This window comes from Pezoporus occidentalis, unplaced genomic scaffold, assembly GCF_034315485.1.
Source record: "Pezoporus occidentalis ecotype Australia unplaced genomic scaffold, CSIRO_AGI_Poc_V1 ctg259, whole genome shotgun sequence".
Taxonomy (NCBI): domain Eukaryota; kingdom Metazoa; phylum Chordata; class Aves; order Psittaciformes; family Psittacidae; genus Pezoporus; species Pezoporus occidentalis.
In genome coordinates, this window is record NW_026914491.1 from 441272 (window position 1) to 461162 (window position 19891).

Sequence of the window (19891 nt, forward strand, 5' to 3'; positions counted from 1 at the left end):
TTTTGTGTGGTGATATCAGTGTTAGATTTAAATGAAAATGTCTTTGGAATAAATTACTGTGAATGCTCTGCGCTCAGTGGAACAGAATTAAGCTTAACTAACAAAACAATCCCACACTGCTCTTCTTGTGCCTTTACTCATGAATCCCAGCTCCTGGCCAAATGCACCTTAGCACAGCTGATTATAAACCCCATGTTTTATTTTGCAAACGAACTTTCCCTTCCCTGCCAGGAAGCAAAACTTGTTTTGATGTGCATGAAGCTGTGACACTGTTTAAATGAATGTGTTAGGGCACAACGTATGTGTTTGCACAGCATCACTGTGAGGATGGTGGGACACAGGCACAGGGTGCCCAGAGAAGCTGTGGCTGCCCCATCCCTGGCAGTGTTCAAGGCCAGGTTGGACACAGGGGCTTGGAGCAAGCTGCTCCAGTGGAAGGGGTCCCTGCCTGTGGCAGGGCATGGAACTGGGTGAGCTTTAAACTCCCTTCCAACCCAAACCATTCCACGATTCTGTGTTTCTATGGACATACACCAGTGTCAGCACAGCAGTGGATGTGCTTAATTCTTGTTGGTTGGTGACAGTCTTCAAGCAAATGCAAACCTCAGGAGAGTCAATGGGCAGAGGCTGATGCTCACCTTGAGCCAGCAGCCCCTGACCATGGGAGCTGGGCAGGCACTGGGTGCCTCCCTCCAGCCCCTGTTCCTTGGTTTCAGTAGTGCTGGAGAACAGCAATATTCTGAGTGAGGTTTTGCATAACATCAATAACAGAAGGAAAAACCTTAATGCCCACTTAATGTGTTTGCTGGGAATTCAATTACTGCCTATTGCTGCTCTGTTGCAGCATTAATAATTGCACACAGGGCAGCTCCATAATTTATCATAATGATTCCTGGGATGTGTGACAGAAGATTCCTTCCCCCAACAGTGCACAAATACAAAAAGGATAAAGCAGTTGAGGCTGAGGCAGGGTGTAAATGCTGCTGCTGAGGGTGTGCTCGGAAGAAATGGCTTGGTGTCATAATGGAGTTTTAATTTGGATTTGTTGAGGTGGTGCAGCCCCTGCCCATGGTCCCTCTCTGCATCTGACACCCCTCTGGTCCCTCTTTGCAGCCACGTCCCACTGAGGGGTTTGTTCCTCTTTTAATGCTTAGAAATGAGTATGGAATGAGATTCTGAGCCCTGGGCACAGAGCAGCCGGGGCAAATCTTGTGGGGCCTTTTGCTAGAGGGTTCAGGATTTCCTGTTTCTGTTGCTGTGTGTAATGCTGGTCTGTCATGGGTGGGTCGGGATGAACTGGCTGTTACTGAGTGAGGGGAAGGGCAGGGACCTTTGTCTCTAAGGGCGCTGAGTAAGGAACATGTATTTACCATGGGTTTTTCCTTAGACGGTTCCTTTAGAAGAGCACCTTTTCTCTTTTTATTGGGTTGCTCATTGCTTGGGGAGGGTTTGAACTCCTGGTTGTTGGCAATGACACATTTGTTTCTAAATGGATCTGTGTGAAATCAGACTTTAATGTACCTAGAAGAGAAGTAATAGGAATTTGCTTTAAAAAGAGCCCCAACAACCATCCCCCCCCATCCCTCAACCCCTTCTGGCAAATGAATTTTCATTTCAAAGAATCTCTGGGTATGCTTCTACTTCCCAGCTATTGAATTATGAGCTGAGTAACTGCTTTAAAAGTGCATGGGAGCACTTTAGAGAAGTTTAAAGTCTGGAATGTTCTGTCCCTAATGGAAGTGGAAATGGCAGAGAGGATGTAGGGAGGAAGGAGATGGATAACAGGTTTGAACAGGTCTAGCTGGGGGCCAGCACAGAGAGCTTCCATTTGTGCTAATTGGGAGCAGAAACTTGATTCTGCCTCTCCTTGAAGTGGTGATAACTTGGTAACCCTGCAAACAGCCCAGCTGGTGGCCAGGCTGGTCCAGCTGGCTTCTGGGTGTAATGGGCACTTTGGGGGCCTTCTGGGTGCCATGGGCACTTTGGTGCTGCTTGGGTGGAGTCTTTTGTTGGGTTGGGTTTTGGGTTTTGTTTTGCATCTCTCCCAGAGCAGGGTTTTCCTGGGAGCAGAGCTTTCCTTTGCTGGCTTTCCCTTTCCATGGAGGTAAATAGCTGCTGGATGCTCCCTGGGCTGTGCAGAGGAGCAGCTGGAGCTGACCTGCGGTGTGCACGTCCCGCTCAGGATTGCAGCTGGAATGCTGTAGGAACAGTGATGGGAAGTCAAAGTGTTTTTCCTGTGGTCATTGTTCTTAACACACAGGCTGCTTCCAAATGGTAAAGAATTAAGCTTTCTTTTCTTGTAGGTGTAGAGCATGGGCTGCTCTGTTCCAGCCTGGTTGTCCTTCAGAAAAATAAGACGCACCAAATTTAATATCCTTGTAGTGCTTGAGGGGAGAGTTTCTTCTTCTATTGCAAATGCTGCCATCCGTTTTTGCCTAGATTAAACCACAGGATCAGGGTTAATGGACTTTTTCCTTGTCCCTGGCAAATTACCTTTAATTTTGACAATTAAATAGAAATTGTGGCACAAAATCATGGGTCAGTGGCTGGGGCTGGACTCCTGCCTCGGAAGCCGTAGCCTTTGCCTGCGGAGATGTTTTCCTGGGAATGGTGTTCATAGATCAAACAAGGTAGGGTGTTGACACAGCTCTTGGCAGAGGCATTCATCTGCCCATGTGATGTTCCACTTCACTAAATTAATTTCCTTTCCCATTTTCAGAGCTGTTGAGCGCTGTGTAAGCAAATGTTTGAAGCAACTTGTACAAATTTCCTCGGTGTGTCTTGTAATACTGGAGTTCTGCCTTGCAAGGGTTGCAAGGACTTGTACTCATTCCTCTCTTTCCCTGGCTGTAGCCTAACAGAGGGACAAAAAGGCCCCGGGATGAAGAGGAAGAGGAAATCAAAGCCCGTCGGAAGCAGGCGAGCACGCGGGAGCACGGCCGTCACCGGGAAGAGGAGTCGGCTGCGCTGGAGGAGACTGATGATGAGAAGAAGAAACTCCTTCAGATAATTGAGAGGGATGGTGAGGAGGAAGAGGAGGAGGTAAATCACCAGTGTCCTGTGGGAAAGGGGAGGTGGGGAAAAGGAGCAAACACTAAATCACTTCTCTGATTTCCATTTCTTGGCGTGCAGATGATGAGACCAGCTGGTGATTTCCACATGCCTCATGCAGCGTGAGGTTACAGTTTTACTTCCCTGCCCCATGGAGTGTTCATGAATTCCAGACAGGGCTTGTCACAGATATTCTCTGAGGGCTTAAGGGGGGGCATGAGGAAGGAGGAAGGGAAAGCTTTCAAGCCTAATCTCTGCTTTAGTCTGGAATTGCCTTCTAAAATGTATTTTTAGGAAGCAGCTTGTGTTTGATCCCATTTCCTCACTGTTGTTCATCAGTGCCCCAGCCATGCAGCACCTCCCTTCTCCCCTCTCTGGAGCTGTGCAGCAGCAAATAACCATTCTGCTGTGCAGGAAAGGTCTTGGGTCAGAGGGCGGGTGGCAGCTGTCAAGGGTAAATGATTTCAAGCCTTCGAGACAGAAATCCAATGCAGCATTGGCCATTCTGCCAAGGGCCAGGGAAAAGATCACTTTATAAATGTGACACGTGGATTGGTATAAATCTCAAAGATATTTGCTTCCTGCTGCCTGTTTGATAAAAACCCAAGCGATATTCACCACCACAGGATCATGTAGGTTTGTAAAGTATCACTGTTTTCTGTACACAGCATTACTGGCCTTCCTCTCTGAAAGGCTCCCTGGCTTTTTGATGTTGAGCTATTGCCATGGCAGTGGCTGCTGATAGCGAAGGATAGCGCAGGATTTCTGTATGGGTCAGCTCCCGTGAGATGAATGGACTCAGACAAGGTCCTCTTGACTGGCTGAAGCCTCGTGGATTCCTGCAGTGCACAAGTCCCTTGTCTTTGTCAAGCAGAGCTCACTCAGCCAGACATCTTAAGGACTGACTTCCAAGGCTCCTTTAGACCCAAAGTCTCTCATTTATTATCTTCAATGCAGTTGATGTAAACGCCATTAAAATGTGCTTTGTAGCATGGAATCTGCTGGAAGGGAGCTAATCTGTGGGGTGCCGCAATACTGAATGCAAATTAAATAAAGATACAAATAGAGGAGAGGGGAGAGGTTCCACAAGAAATCTGTGTTGGCAGTGTTTTAATAAAAGTGCACTAAAGTCATGAAGCAGGGAAGGTAACAGCAGTGTGTCTGAGGTGTCTGGTGGGAGCCGGCGTTCTGTCAGTGCTGTGCAGTAAATGTGTGTTGCCAACCGAGAAACACCTCAGAAGCACTTAAAAAAAGTACTAGAGTAAAATATTGATTTTTATTTTTTTCCTTCTGAAACTAGCCGTGAAAGCTTATCCAAGTGAGGAAAATACAAAGAACATAAACTGAGGGTGGTTAAACGCAGAGCTGCGAAAGGAAGCAGCACAATGGGCTTCTGGAAAGAAACCGTCCATGATCATGAACTTTACTCTGGTACATCAGAAGCAAAAAGCCTCAGGAGGTGCTGATGGTGCTGGTAATAACGGTTATGGAAGAGCAGTGTGAGGAAGATGAGCCAGGGCAGGGCTGGTTTGGGGGTTTTCATTGATGCTCAGGGTCAGAAAGGGTCAGGAGCAGTTCTGTTTTTTTTCCAAGATCCTTCCATAATAAATCATGGTTTAATGACAATCTGACTTACAGGTTTTTGCTCTCAGGAGCTTGCTCAGGTCCTCGTTGGAGTAAATCCACAACTAACAGTAACAGTGTGGGGGTTTTGGCAGGTTTCTGACGCTGCTGGGGTAACACCTTGCTCCTGAAGGGTCTGAGCCAGGCCACAGTCTCACCACATCACTGTGCTCTTGGTTTTTCTGGGTAATTGTTCCAGCCATCCCAAGCTGTTTTGTGCTCTCTGTTTTGGTTAGGAGGAACCTTTGGATGAAAGTTCAGTGAAGAAGATGATTCTCACCTTTGAGAAGAGATCGTACAAAAACCAGGAGCTGCGGATCAAGTTTCCTGACAATCCAGAGAAGTAAGATTGTGCTCATCCCCTGCTGCCCTTTTCCCTTTTAGGTTTCAGCCCTGAATCAATTTCTTGACTATACGTATGTTTTTAGTTACACAAGGCTCATGTAACAGCAGTTATCACCATGTTCTAAGTTGTATTTGAAACTAGAGTTGTTGACAAGTCTTGCCTGGCATCTCCTGGAGGATGCTGGGCTCTGCTTTGAGGGGACTGGGCACTGAACACACCTTGTGCACCTTTTCCCTTTTCTTTAGCCATGGTTTTGTCTCCCCAGGTTCATGGAGTCCGAGCTGGATTTAAATGACATCATCCAGGAGATGCATGTGGTCGCCACAATGCCGGACCTGTATCACCTGCTGGTGGAGCTCAACGCGGTGCAGTCCCTCCTGGGGCTGCTGGGCCATGACAACACAGATATCCTTTGCTTGCTAAAGCAGCTCTCATGAGAGAGGCTTTCTACAGGCTTTGCTGTAATCTCCTATATCCTGCTCTTACAGGCTCCCATGTTTTTCTCTTCTCTCCCATCACACTGAATTTATGTCTTCTTTCTTTTTTTGTTCAAGTGAAAGTCTTCTCTCTTCAAGTAATATTGATTCTGTATTTTTTCAGTGCTGTTATTCTCCTTTCATGTTTTATGACCCTTTCATCCAGGTGTGAGTAGCTGTATCAGGGTGTGGGCAGATGAGAGCACAGGAAGAGCTGAGGTGTGGGTTTAGCAGCTCCTTGAACTGTGAACAACCCTTGCCTGGAACAGCCCCGATGAGAACAGAACCAGTTTGTCCCTTTCTCCTGAGGCTGAGCTGTCACACCATCAGCTGTTCGCTGCAGGCTCCCTCACCGCAGTGCTTCCTCTTGGCTTGTAGGTGTGGTAAATTCTTAATGTGCCCACACCTTCACTTTGGCGTGCCCAGAGGTTGAGGTTTGAGTAGGCCCTCCAGTTACGGAAATACCGGAGCTGTTTCCGTGCTCAGTTAGTTCTGGTGTTGCTGAACCAATCCCTGTGTGCCCATCCCTTCTGCCTCTGACCATCTGAGGACATTTTGGAGAGTTTTCTGTCTATGCTGTCAGAGACTTTGGTAGCTTTGAACAGTAACTGTCATTTTTTGGGTGTGCTGGTGCCTTGATGCTCAGCCGATAGATTGAAGTATGCCTGGCTTACCGCTGGGCAGCCTTTAGAAGCAGAGCTCAGCCTGTATTGCTTGTGGCATATTCTACAGTAAATGAAGCTGGAAAATTGTGACACGATGTGGGAGTTGGTGTGTCTGTGTCCTGACAGACACCGGTAGACGGAGGGAGCAGTGAAGCCCAGCAGAAAGCGCTCTAGATGTAGACATGGGACTACAGCAGCTTTTCTTCTTCCTTTTTTATTGATTCATGCCCTTAGCAAAGTGATTTATTTTTTATTTTTCTTTGTGTGAAGAAGCAGATAACACTTACCAGCTCCTCTGATGTTTTCTGAAATAGGCAATGTTAAAAGGACCATTGGTGCTAAATGTTGTGGTCTGATGCACAGGTCTTGGTTTTCTTTTTTAGCCCTTTTCCTTAGTGCCATGTACTATCATTCATTCTTTCTAAGTGGGGGCAGTGATCAGAAGGTGGAACCAAAACATTAATATTTTATGGCATATTGCTTCATATTAGAAAGAGTGCTTATGTGTTTGGGTGTGTGACTGGCATCTACCTGAGCCTTGGTGTGGTGAATGCTGGTCCCTGCAAAACACCAGCCCCCACAGCTTCCCTTATCTGTGATCTGGAATAGGAGTCACTCTCAAGTAAGCATTTGTTAAGGATTTACTGCTGTCCTGTGGGAAGCTCCCATGTGCATGACCAGCTTCATGGCTGCCAGCGTTTCAGATGTATTTTTTGGCAGGCACTGCAGCTTTTTGTGTCTCTGTGTAACGGGAAAGTTTACACTGAAGTTCTCATTCACAGGGAGGAGATGAACTCTGGAATAACAGAGCTGGTCCATGGCTGGGGTGCATGGGAACGGAGCTTGCTGTGTTCTGCCAGCCATGGAAAGCCATGTCCTTGGGTCACTGCTGCTGTCAAAGACTTGTCATGGTTTCCACTGTGAACTCTTTTTGCTGGGTTTGCAGCTTGCCTGACAGTCAGTGCAGGGGTGGGAATCTGGGAAAAGTGTATTTCTTGTTATAAAACTGCTGCAGTGTTTTCAGACCCGTTGGAAGCGGGACACAAGCTGTAGCAGTGCCTCTCCTGTGTGCCACTGCTTGTGTTCGGGGTACAAACGCTGTCAGGTGGAGCATCCAGACAAAACTCAGTGGATTCAGCTCAAGTTTTCTAATGACTTTTTGTTAAAACAAATAGAAAAGCATTTTAAAAATGAGCTCTTCAAGGAGTGAACTAAACAAATGGCTCTTCAGATGCAATTTAAATGTGGTGGCTTGAGGGACTAATGCAAGGAGACAAAAGCAATGTCCAGGGGGAGCAAATAATCTGCTGAATGATTTGTGCAGTTTTATACAGCACAAGTGAATGAAAGATGATCGCCAGCAAGATTTAGTCATGAAAGACAGGAAAGCTTCAAGTGAGGTTTTGCTTTTCTATCTCCTAAATTTTAGAGGACAACAGATACTCTCACTGGAAGCCTCCACAGAAGCTCCCTCCCAGAAGCCTGCTGAGCTCTTTGCTGAGCTCTCTCAGAAGAGCCTGGCTCTGTTGTGCATCAAGACATGTCCTGTGCATCAAGAAAATGCCCAGATAGCTTTGACTTGGTTGAGGAGGGGTTAAAGACAGTGGTGATGGTGCTGCTGCACGTCTTCTGCAGCACCTAGATACAGGTTACTTGGGGTTGGGACAGGCAGCTCTCAGTGAGTCTTCCCTGAGATTTCATGAGTCCTGAGATTTCATACATCTTGCGAAGAAAAGATGTATGAAAATGCTTCTCTACCACTGCTTGTCTCTGAGCAAATGTACAGACAGAAGGACCGGGAGGATCCTTGGCCTGGGCCCTCTAAAGGCATTCATCACTGAGCTGTGCTGAGGACGTGCTGAAAGCTGTGTCTGTGGTTCTGCCCCAGTGGCGCTCAGGCAGGATTGATCAGTGTGTCTGTGAGCACAGGGAAGTGGGTCTAATGAGGTGCAGAGTGTCTCGTAGAACTGTGTTATGCAGCCCAGAGTTAATGAGTGGGAATGGGGCTGGCAGGAGCTGTGCTGTTCCATGAGCTCCATGGAGAGAGGAGCGTGCTGTCCCCATTGGGCTGGGCAGGGGGAGGGCCGTGCTCCTGCAGCTGCTGTTGGGCGCATCCTGCTGGGTTAGTGAGGAGATTGCTGAGAGCAGGACACTCAAATCAGGTTATTGAACTCGTTTCTCTGCTTACATTCAGTCTTGACAGTGCAGGATGGTCCCCGGTTACACCAGTGCTAGCAGTTTTGGTCTGAAAAAATGAGCATAATAAGGAAAGAGCAAGGTTGCCTGATGCAGTGAGCACAATCACATCTGGCTTTACCACTCTAAATGTTGGGATTCCTGGCTTTGGTGCTTTCAAGGACTATGCTGATGCATTCGGTGTGCTCTTGGCTCTTGTGTTCCTGTGCCCACTGCTGCAGTGTTACCACTTGTTTTGGATCCTGTTGGGAGCATGCTGAAACAAGAGCAATCTGCCGTAGATATTACATGTGTCTGCCCCAATTGTCAGTTGTCCTTAACGCCTGGCACATGTTTCCATAGCAGTGGTAGACTTGCTTCAAGAGCTGACAGACATTGATACTCTCCATGAGAGTGAAGAAGGAGCTGAAGTCCTCATAGACGCTTTGGTAAGTTGTGAACTCCAGGAATGTCAATGCTTGACGTCTGCTGAAGCACTCCTTTCTGGAAGGAACACGCTCATATTGCAAAACATGCGTAGGCTGGAGATTGTTTTGTGTGGGGAGGGAGCCTGAAGTGATGTTTGTGCCTTGGACTGTGTCCTGCTGAGCTTCATTTGCATTTTTCTTCCTTCTTGCGGGGAAGGGGTGACCTGTTCACCCGTGAAAAGCTGAAGTTCATGGCAGGGCTCTGATCTTTATCTGAAGGACAACGGGGCCACCGTGAGTTTTCAGTCTGGCTTCTTGCGCAGGAGTCAGTTGCCTTCTACCCAGGAACTCCTGTTTCAAACCCCCAATCTGTGCTTGAGCTGGAACGTCTTGTTATAGGGAGGGTGTGTGGTTTTCCTAACAAGAAGTACAAGTTTTCATTTAACAGGGGAATGCATTTTACAGGTAGAGGAGGGTTCAGAGGCCATGATCCTTTTTGGTGCAGAGATTAGACAACCTATGTGTGGCAGAGGCTGCATGGCTCACTCTCCTGCCTGGTTAACCCTCTGGAGTGCCTCTTGGCCTCTGTGGTAGGAGACTTCCCCTTTTTCTGGCATCTGGGCTGGATGCAGGAGGAGGATGCCCTCTGGAGAAGTGTTGCCCCCCCAAAGCCTGAGATCTGTGGGTCCTGCCTTTAGGCAGCTCCTCCTGGCTGGTGCTGCTTGTCTGAATCCCTATGGCTGTGTCTTGTTCTATAAACTATCATGTTGAAATTGGAAGAGTGGGAATTAGGGGTTTTCTTTGTTTGCTTTGTTTGGCTGCTCTGTTCTACAATCCTTTGTGTCCAGTCCCTGTGGTGTTACCTCCAGAGGCTAAAGGCGGTGGCCCCAAGCTGTGTTCCTCCAGCTGCCCTCTGGGCTGTTGTAATTACCCTCCTTTGTGGGCAGATTGCGGATGATGAGATGGAGAGGGGCTGCTGCAGAAGATGTTTTCTGTAAAATGTGCAGCAAGGTAGTAAATCAAGTGAAGTTCCTTCTTTGTTTCCCTTGTCACTGATAATAGCCAAGTTCTAGAGGCTTTATTGTCCTCTTTGAAAGGAACAGGCCAGGCATATCTTGGGAGAAATGTTTAGATCTCTACTTTTGAGGTGACTTCTTCTTTCTTTGAAGAAAGGGGGTGTAATGCTGTAGGGATTTGGGAAGATTGCTGCACTCCCTTCCACACCAGCTGATACTTGTACTGCTTCTGTGTGTTCAGTGGGCCCAAAGCTAGTAGTTAGAATGGGAAATGTTTTTTTGTTTAACTCTCCCAAGCTCATGTCTGTAATGGAGCGTTAGCCAAAGTCAGGGTGGACTCTGCGCAATTGCAGCCTTAAAAGCACACTTACTACTTGTGATGCGTTTTTGGGGAGGAGGCCCCACCTGCAGGTGTGGGTTCCTGCTCCTGACGTTGATCTCTGGGTCTCATTGGCTTGCTTGGAATGTTCAGCTTGCTCAGACCAAGGGAGGCTTCCACTGGGGACCATTCAGCTTCTGGATTTGAGGCTGTGTGTGTAAGCATCAGTCCTTCAGGTTTCTGTACCCCCTAAGGTGGAAGATAGAACAGGAATAAGGGCAAACCAGTGTGACCAGTGGAAATGGAGCTGCTCAAAGGGCTGCCAGCCTGCCCATAGCACCTCCCGCTCGGCATTGCGAGGGATTATGAATCAATCAGGCTGGTTCAGGAAATAAGACTGTGACAAGGTGCATGTTTTCCTCCAGATGTTTTCCTGTTTAATCTGAAACACAAAAGTTGTTTAATTAATTAGGGCAAACACAGCAGCAGATCTACTCAGTGATTCCTTTGTTTCCTTGGAGATTTTAAAGCAAGACTTGTTAATGCCTTCTGCTCATGCCTGGCAGGATGCTTCAGTACAGCTTATTGACTTTTATTATTACCCCCCATTCTCTCTCCTTTATCTTCCTCTTTTTTCAGTCACCTCTTTTCTCTTTTCCTGGTGTTCAGGTGGAGGGCCAGGTTGTGGCCTTGTTGGTCCAGAATTTGGAGCGCCTGGATGAAAGTGTGAAGGAGGAAGCTGATGGTGTCCACAACACACTGGGTAAGTGGCTGTTGCCTGTCACTTCTTTCTCGATGTTGTACAAAGGGGGTGGGTTATCCCTCCCCTTCCTTCCCTCCCTCCTTCCCCTCTGAATTGCCCAGCCCTACCATTGAGGACCCAGTGCAGCTTTTCAAGCACAACTGAAGCTTGTGGCAAAGCCTTGTCCCCTGTGCCAGTGTTTGGTGCCTGGCTGCTGGTAAGGGGCCTCCTCCCAAAGCGGGTACACAGGGAGGTGCTGCTGCACAGCTCAAGCTGCACCAGGAGATCTCCACGGCCCCCGTATTTACTGTGTTCTTACTGTGAGCTCTACTCATTCTGTTGCAAGAGCTGTTTATGTCTTAGCAATATATTTAACTTCCAAATAGTAAAACATTTGCATTTCCTGGAAGTACATCATTACCTCTCCCCGGTCTCAGCACAGCACAGTAACTGCTTTGCAGTATGTGCCTGTTATTAGCATTTAGACCATAATTTGAGACTGTCATCTCCCGAGGACTGGAAGAAGGAGGGCGACTGGAAACATGAGGTTTGGAAGTTTTACTGCTGCTGTTCCTGTTAGTTTAGTTCTGAGCAGTGAGAATTGGGAAGTATCTTGGGCTTCTTCAAGTAGGAGCTGGTGTCACACTGAGGATGGGCTGTGTGGGCAGTGTGAAAACAGAGGGTATTGTACAACTCAGCCTAAGTCTCGCTCAACACAAAGGTGGTTTTTGGAGCAAGATGTGAGGAGAGTGGTGCAACCCCAGCAAAGCAGAGCTGGCGCAGGCCAGAGCTGCAGGTGGGAACCTGTGTTCTGTGTCTTTCTTTTCAGCCATCGTTGAGAACATGGCAGAGTTCCGTCCGGAGATGTGCACAGAGGCTGCGCAGCAGGGCCTCATGCAGTGGCTGCTCAAGAGGCTGAAGGTGAGTTCCTCTTCCCCTGTCATTTGGGAGATAGCCCAATAAAAACCAGAAGCTGCTGTGATCCACACGGTGCTTGGCACAACTGAAAGGCCCAAGACTGTCTGGAAGGAGTTGGTTCAATGTGTAAGTACCACCACGTTCCTTACCTCAAGCACCAGTAGTGCCAGAACTCTCCCAGCGCCTGCCTTCCTCCTCCAAACCAGTTAGTAAAATAAGCCAGGTGTGTGTGTGTGTGTGTGTGTTACAGAAGCCAAGCTAAGGACAGCAAGGCAAAAATCGGTGTTTGTGTCCTCTGTGGTTTAGTTTAAATGAACATGATTGCATCTTGTCTTGATGTCTTACAGCATTTCTTTTCTGTTGGTTTGATTCCTGTATGGTGGATTTCTGGTCTGTGGCTGAGATTTGTAGGGGTATAAAAGCTGACAACCAGTGAGCGGGGGAACTATTGCAGAACACTTCATGCCTGTGCTTCCTGTGTTTCTAACACTTCTTTGGGTTTCAAGTGGTGCCTTTGTTTAACTGCTGCTGGTGGCTTTTTCTTTGAACTCCTCTAATTGCATTCTGAATTCAAAATGACTTTTCAGTACTCTTTGCATCCTATGGCAGTGAGCTGCAAAGTGAGCTGCTCTGTCCTGTGTGAAGAGATGCCTAAACATTCCCTGGAAAATCCTGCAGGAAAGGAATGGACAGTTCAGCTGTCTCAGAATTAGGGAGGGAAATAGAGCAAACAGGTTCTGACCTTTCCTAACCCTGTTAGTAAGGCCTTGGCACTTCTATATTTTAACGTCTTTATGGTTAAAGGCCTCTGATTCACAGAAATACTTCCTCAGCTTTGTAAATGTGCAGATACCCCTCTGTGTACCTCATGTACTTGCTAGCCAAAATAACCTATAATTTCTCACTACAGGTACTAGCATAATTGTATTCCTTTTGCTCAAAACCCTGAAAGTGAAGGTAATTTTAGTTCAGGAAGGTCTGTGCTGCTGCCAGCCTCATGATTGCACTGGCAGCTGAAAGGCTGAGGACCTGTGGAGAGCAGAATAACCACAGCTTGGATTCCTCAGTGTGGTGCCACCAAAAATGGATGTTCAGGTTGTTCAGGATGTGGTTCTGAAGGCATCCTTGCTTTTTCTTCAAATTCAGCAGTTTGGTTTCATTATGATTTCTCTTAACATATTTGAGTTATGAAGGGAGCGAAGGAAATTGAAATGCTGTGACTGTGCAGGCTAAACCCACCCTGTGTTCAGTGACTGGGACATCAGGACCCTTGTGAAACTCTGCAGTTTCTATTTTGTGTCACTGTGAGGTATAGTCTGAAATTCAGGTGTCGGTGACAGCGCAGCCTTTCAGAATAGGGATGAGCCCAACATGCTCATGTAACCTCATGGTTATACTGTGCTGGGGGGTGTGAGCCAACTTGGTCAAACCTACTCCTGTAGGACAGCAGGGGAGGGATCAGAGCTGTTGCTACCCCTGTGTGTGAGCACACCCCCAGCCTGGAGGCGGTCATTGCTGCTTTGTCACGGCCATACTGCAATATTCTCACTGTATTTGGTTTAAGTGTCGCCCAGACACCTGGGGATTTGATTAATGTGTTCTTGAAGACAGTGAAGCGGTGCTGTGCCCTGATGGGTCTCTTGTTCCTCCTTCACCAACAGGCAAAGATGCCTTTTGACGCCAACAAGCTGTACTGCAGTGAGGTGCTGGCTATCCTGCTCCAGAATAACGATGGTGAGATGTGCCCTGGTATCAGTATCCTGGTAGGGTGGGAGTCAGGCTTCTCTCTGACCACAGCAGCACTCCTCTGCCTCTGGCATCCTCTGCTGAGCTCTTCCTGTGCTGTGCTTTCCTGCAGACTCATGCATCCTCTCCTTCTCTGCGGCTTTTGTACTCTGTCAAGCCGTATTGATTTTGTTTGCTGATGTATCAGTGTTAGATGGCTGTAAAATCTGACAGTTAGCTTCATTTTTCTCTCTCTTTTCCCCTTCCCCCCACCTCCGTCTAGACAACAGAGAATTGCTTGGGGAGCTGGATGGGATCGATGTGCTGCTTCAGCAGTTATCCGTGAGTAATTCACACACGTCCTCTCCGCGTTGGAGGCTCCTGGGCTGGGTGGGAGGAGGTGGAGCAGGCTCTGGGTGTAGCACTGCCGTGGCAGGCAGGAGATGCTGAAGCACTGCTGTGCTTTCTGTTTACTGGTGGCATCGTCCCTGCGTGACTCGGCCAGGGGCTCTCTGGTAATGAGCTTATCCATGTGCTTCTGTGAACTGCCAGTGGTGAATTTGCCTTTCCCTTTGAAGGCTTGTATGGTCTTTAAGTCACACATTAGTCAGTAAGGGATCAGGGCAGCAGAGTTACAAGAGGGAGTGCATTGATGATGGGTGCGATTGCTGGCTTGGGCACATCTAATGCTGAAGGCTTGTGATAGAAGATGTTCGTGTGCCCTACAATGGTGTGCACCACAGTGGGCCCTCCATTTGAGGTAATTCTGCTTTCTTTGTCATGTAGGTGTTTAAACGACACAACCCTGGTACAGCTGAAGAACAGGAAATGATGGAGAACCTCTTTGACTCCCTTTGCTCCTGCCTAATGCTCAGCTCCAACCGGGATCGCTTCCTGAAGGGCGAGGGTCTACAGCTGATGAACCTGATGCTGAGGTACCCACACAGCTGTGGTTTTCTTGCCTGCCTTTGACATGCCAACACGCATTCTGGCTAGATAGTTGTGTTTTTCTGTTTCTAAAACTTCTGTTAGCGTATTTGTCTGTCTTTCCAACATGTATGTCAGACCTTCTCAGACATAAGCTCCACTCTGTCTTTAGCCCTGTTTCCTAAGAACAGGGGTTACTACGGAGCCTCAGGAAAGTAACTGTGCAGGTCAGTGGGGCAGACCCCCAGGTGGAAGAATGCCATGGGTCAGGCCACTAATCCCTTGAGGATTTAAGACCCCTGTGAGGGAGAACCTTTGGATGTGTGTAGGGAAAACATTTTTCTTTTGTCGCCGGTTGAAGCTTTGCTGTGCTCTGTGTCCTCCAGTTTTTGGGGGTATTGATACAAAACCTGGTTTTGTGAAGTGGGCACAGGTATTTGTTTCTCTTGTGTGTATCCTGTCACACCGTGAGTCACCAGAGCTCCTCCTCAACCCTCGCCCCATCCTGTCTGGTGTCCTCTGTGCTGGCTGGCTTCCTCCAGACTGTGGGGTTGGTTGGCAAATGCCACCACGAGGCGCTGTGTTCCTGCAGCGCGCGGCTGGCTCATGTGCAGCAGCAGGGAACTGAATAAAGAACCGAACGTGGATTATTCAGACAGGAACGCTGGGTTTTCTTCAGGCTAATTAAAGAAAAGCTCCAAAACTAAGACCGAGAGGGAAGGCTCCCCCTGCCTGAGCGCTAAGCTGCTAAGCCAGCCTTGCAGAACTAATGACTTGGCATTTTTGCCATGTGGGTGGGACCAGCATTCAGTTTTTAATGGCTTTTTCCCCATTTTTGGGCTCTGCTGTTTGCCACTCTCTGCACCAGGATCCCAGCTGGAAAATTAGCACGAGGGAAATTTCTTCCTGGATACGTTTCTCCCCATCAGTAGTTGCAAAAGGATTAGGAGGGACAAAGCATGACTGAACTGCCAGCAGCAGCTTGTCTAATGAAGGAGTGTCCAAGACCTCAATGTTCAATGCTTTGGGACCTATGGATGGGGTTGGTAAAGTGACAGTGGGGAAAGAAAGGTAACAAATCGTGAAATATTTTTCAGAAGCTTCTGTCACTGCTGCCCATAAGCACAGGCTGTACTGACAGTTGATGGACTTGTTTATTTTAACTCTTGTACTTACCTGACGTAGATTAGAAGAGCTGAAGCTCTTAGCTGGCTGTTTGAGCAAACAGCGCTTTGGTGAGGACACACAGAACGTTTCTGGAGCTTTCAAACCACCAGACAAAGCCAGGTGCCTGAGAACTGACTCTGCAAGGGTTTGTGGTGTGTTTGCTTGTGGGTTTTTTACATGTTTTAATAGCCAGAAGATATTAGATGGCTGTTACTTCTGTTAAGCACAGTTATCACTGGAGTGTTCTTGGTGGGTGTTTAAAAGCTCCTTGAGGTGCTCAGTTTTCTTGAGCAATTCTGCTTTGGGAACAGCAGGCTGGTGTTGTACATGGGGAGGGAGCTGTGGTAGTTGTCATCTGGGACTGCACGGGAGTATCGTGCTCCTGTGTCTTCGTGATCCCTCCTAATAACCAAGGCAGAAGAGCAGTGCCACGCTGCTGTGATTGACCACCTCGCCCACAAACAAGGCACAAGTATTTTTCTCTGCTGTCGGTGTCCTCTGAAGGCTGGGGGCAGAGATCTGTTACTTTTTGGTGTTACTTTGAAGGTGGTTAATCATTGTACCGTGGTCTCTGCAGATGAAAGGACAAATAAGCAAAGTTGAAAGTTTATTGATGTGAAGGGAGATAGATAAGCTGTGTGAGAATAAAGATACCAGGCTGGGATCTCCGTTACTGCCTTCGAGAACACAGCATTCTGTATCTCATGCTGCCTGATCCATCTGCCCTGCTTGTTCTGTTAGTAATGGACCTGCCCACAGACCTGCAGGGAAGTTGAGCATCTTCCAGCTGAGCAGGTAGCAGGCTTGAGACATTCCTGTGGGCAGTAATGGAAACAGGGCTGTTTGCTGCTATGGTGAGCCTTAGAATGTGTGGCCAATAGTACAAGGGGATGTTGTACTGTGAGAACTTCTACTGGTTTATGGGAGATGGTGATAACACCTGAAAATGAGCACAGTTTGGGTGATGGGCTTCACGTGCATGTCGATAGCAGTCAGTGTCCTGAGACCTGATTGAGCAGGATGGGGCCTGTGACAGCAGAAATGAAGCAGGAGGTTTTGGAGGGGAGGGGGAGAGCATGGGTGTATATTATTATTTGGTCTGCATGTTGGCAGCAGCAGAGGCTGGTTTATTTTATGGAGTGTCTTTATAAAACATGAGGTGGTTTATCAAGGTGGGAGCCACCAGTGGAAAGTTTATAAATGTCACATGGAATAAAAGTCAATTTAATGCTTTTAGGTCAGGAAGCAGTCTTTAGAGCAGAGCCCCTCAGCCTCGGTAACCTAACTGCAGTTTACCTTACAGAGCCAAAAGAGAAGCCCAGGCGTGTGGTGTCAGCTCCTCGCACGGTGACAGGAAGCTCATTGGTTTTGCTGCTAAATTGTGTTAAGGTTTGGAGGAGAAGCAGCCGCTCGGTTCCCAGGGGAAGATTCCCTGTTGCATAGGGAAAACGACGTGTGGCTTTCCCAGTTATTAACTGGGGGCACGTGAGTGTGCACAGGGACAGACGTGGCAGACGGCGCTCATGGCCATGTACATGGCTCAGGCAGCGTGGTCTGGCTGTGTGGCTGCTCAGTGGCTTTTCTTCACGCTGGAAAAGCATTTGCTCTGTGCAGAAAAGCCAGGGTGAGGACAGGCAGCTCTATCCAGCTCCCCAGAGCTCAGCTCCAGCCATTCCAGGGTGGCTTTTTTATGATGTTAAAATCCTTTTATGTTTTCTTGTCCTGCTGTTCCTAATGACCCTGTGGAAACTTAGACTGTCTCTTTACCAAATCTGGTGGTTAATTAAATGGAACCATTTTATGCTGCACTTTCCCAGGAAATCTGGTATTTTGAAAGTGGGGAATTGTGTTATGCTAATGTGGAAAGTCCAGATAATGTTCTTACCTCTTCTTTTTGAAAAAATAAATGCACCAAGAGAGTTCTCTCAGATGTAGGGGTATTAAAAGGACGAAAACCATGGTTAGCAAATAAAGTTGTAACTTGGGGTCCCCTGTGAAGACTGCGGTCACTCCCTGTCTGGTGACACTCACCTGTACTTGTCTTTGAATGAGTGTGCAGCTAAAAGTTACGTCAATAAGCACAGATGAAACCAAGATAAACTGCTTGCCCTCCGGAAGAATAAATATTTCAAATAAAATCAACTGGAGACAGTCCAGTCGAGCAGCTATTGATCTCTAAAAGCCTGAACTTAAACCATTGCATATTCCAGAGATCAGCTCTCTGCAACCTTCCTAAATGCTGATCAATATGCAGCTGCTTCCCCTGAAAACATCTCATATTGTCTGGCCTCAGAAGTACTTTATTTTTAGCTGTCTGTGGAGGGGAGGAGTGGTGCTGAGCTTCCTCCAGCACCGCTCTGGGGTTGAACTGAGCTGCACCAGCTCCCAGCAATACACGGTGCTTTCAGCACAGCTCAGTGCCAGTGGGAGCCCTGCAGCTGTGCTGGGCAGCTTCCCTCTGGGCAGGGTGTCAACACAAGCTTCTCAGTTTGCCTGTTGTGAGGGGTTCATGAAGGGAAGCGGCTGCTTTTCTGTTCCCATTGCCCAGGATGTTTTCATTTTTCCCCTGGATGAATTATAAATTCCTCAGTTTCTGGCTTAAGAGGTACCAGACATTTTGAGAGCGTTTCTAGACCAGCCAGGTTGCATTAGCATTCTGAACCTGCATTAAACCAGAATAGCCCAGAACCTATCTTCATCCTTCCACACGTGATTTCTGGAGATGGGGTTTTCTTCATTACAGCTGACCACCAAGCTCTGCTTACCAAGCTTACTGCTTTATTGAATTGAGTTATTACTAGATCTAAATCCTGATCATCTTGGTGTGTCAGTATGTGCCTTGTGTACCCAACCCAACTCTGCTGCTGCTTTGTGCTGCTGTTTGCAGGGTGGTGAGGAAATAACTTCTTCCCTAGCCAGGAAATAAATAAGAAAATAAAACCATAGCAGTAAAGTATATAAAATGAAATAAAAATGAAATAGAAAATAAAAATAAATAAAAGACATTAAAAAAGAAATAACCAAGAGAATACTCTCAGCCACAGTTCTGAGAAGAATATTTGTCAATATAATGGTTTGGCTCGAAGAAAATCTTTCATAGAGCTTGTGCTTGGGCTCTTTGAACTTCCCTTGTCATACCTGTTTCCCTTTCCATGCTGTCTCTTTAACATAGTGTGGTCCAAAGCTCCTCATGTCCCTGAAAAGTCCAATCTGCCTCTTTTCAGAGAGAAGAAGATCTCCCGCAGCAGTGCTCTGAAGGTGCTGGACCACGCCATGATCGGACCAGAGGGCACCGATAACTGCCACAAGTTCGTTGACATTCTGGGCCTGAGAACCATCTTTCCTCTCTTCATGAAATCACCCAAAAAGATAAAGAAAGTTGGAACAACTGAAAAGGAACACGAAGGTGGGTGTGCTTCAGATCCTCCTTATTGCTGTAGTGGAGGTGGATGGATGGTGAGCGTCTGATACGTGCCTGCAGGGAGGGAACAGCACATCACTGCCTGTTCAGGGCTCCTCCTGCTGCTGGGAGCATGCTTGCCACTTCCTTCTGATATCAGCACTTCTGGCAATTCCATTTCATGTGCTGGTAATAAGTTATTTTACTCCTGTAGGGTCTGTTGTTTGAAGCTCTGACTCTGATGCAAAACTCCTTTGAAAAGAGTAATGAGGCAACTACAAATGTCACCTCAAAAGCAGTGTTTTCATGGCTCTGAGCACTGAAGTGTGACTCAATGAACATCAAGCATTGCAGAAATAAACTGCATGCTTTTGAAGTTGCCTTTTTTTTTTTTTTTTCCCTTTTTCTATTTTTTTCCCCCTCTCTCCCTGGAAAAGTGCTTTAACAGAAATCCGTGGAGTCTTAACCACAGGACCTTGTGCCGGACTGAATCAGGGTCAGTCCCTCTTACTTCTGGTAATGTCATGGTTTTTATTTTGTTGATAACCACAGAATCCCAGACTGGTTTGTGTTGGAAGGGACCTTAAATTTCATCCAGTTCCAACCCCCTGCCATGGGCAGGGACACCTTCCACTAGAGCAGCTTGCTCCAAGCCCCATCCAGCCTGGCCTTGAACACTGCCAGGGATGGGGCAGCCACAGCTTCTCTGGGCACCCTGTGCCAGCGCCTCAGCACCCTCCCAGGGAAGAGCTTCTGCCTAAGAGCTCATCTCAGTCTCCCCTCTGGAAGGTTAAAGCCATTCCCCTTGTCCTGTCCCTACAGGCCCTTGTCCAAAGCCCCTCTCCAGGTTTCTTGTAGCCCCTGTAGGCACTGGGAGCTGCTTTAGTGCCTCCCAGAGCCTCCTCTTCTCCAG

The 19891-nt window shown here is 47.6% G+C and overlaps 1 protein-coding gene across 1 annotated transcript in view; it reads left to right on the forward strand.

The window, feature by feature from the left end:
- CTNNBL1 (catenin beta like 1) overlaps positions 1 to 19891 on the forward strand; it is a 42356-nt gene that overhangs the window by 3437 nt on the left and 19028 nt on the right. The window contains exons 2-11 of the mRNA XM_062623794.1: positions 2854 to 3042; positions 4911 to 5017; positions 5286 to 5425; positions 8688 to 8785; positions 10769 to 10862; positions 11671 to 11762; positions 13421 to 13493; positions 13768 to 13826; positions 14271 to 14419; positions 18803 to 18984. Coding sequence (XP_062479778.1) covers positions 2854 to 3042; positions 4911 to 5017; positions 5286 to 5425; positions 8688 to 8785; positions 10769 to 10862; positions 11671 to 11762; positions 13421 to 13493; positions 13768 to 13826; positions 14271 to 14419; positions 18803 to 18984 — 1183 coding nt within the window. The remainder of the gene's footprint in view (positions 1 to 2853; positions 3043 to 4910; positions 5018 to 5285; positions 5426 to 8687; positions 8786 to 10768; positions 10863 to 11670; positions 11763 to 13420; positions 13494 to 13767; positions 13827 to 14270; positions 14420 to 18802; positions 18985 to 19891) is intronic.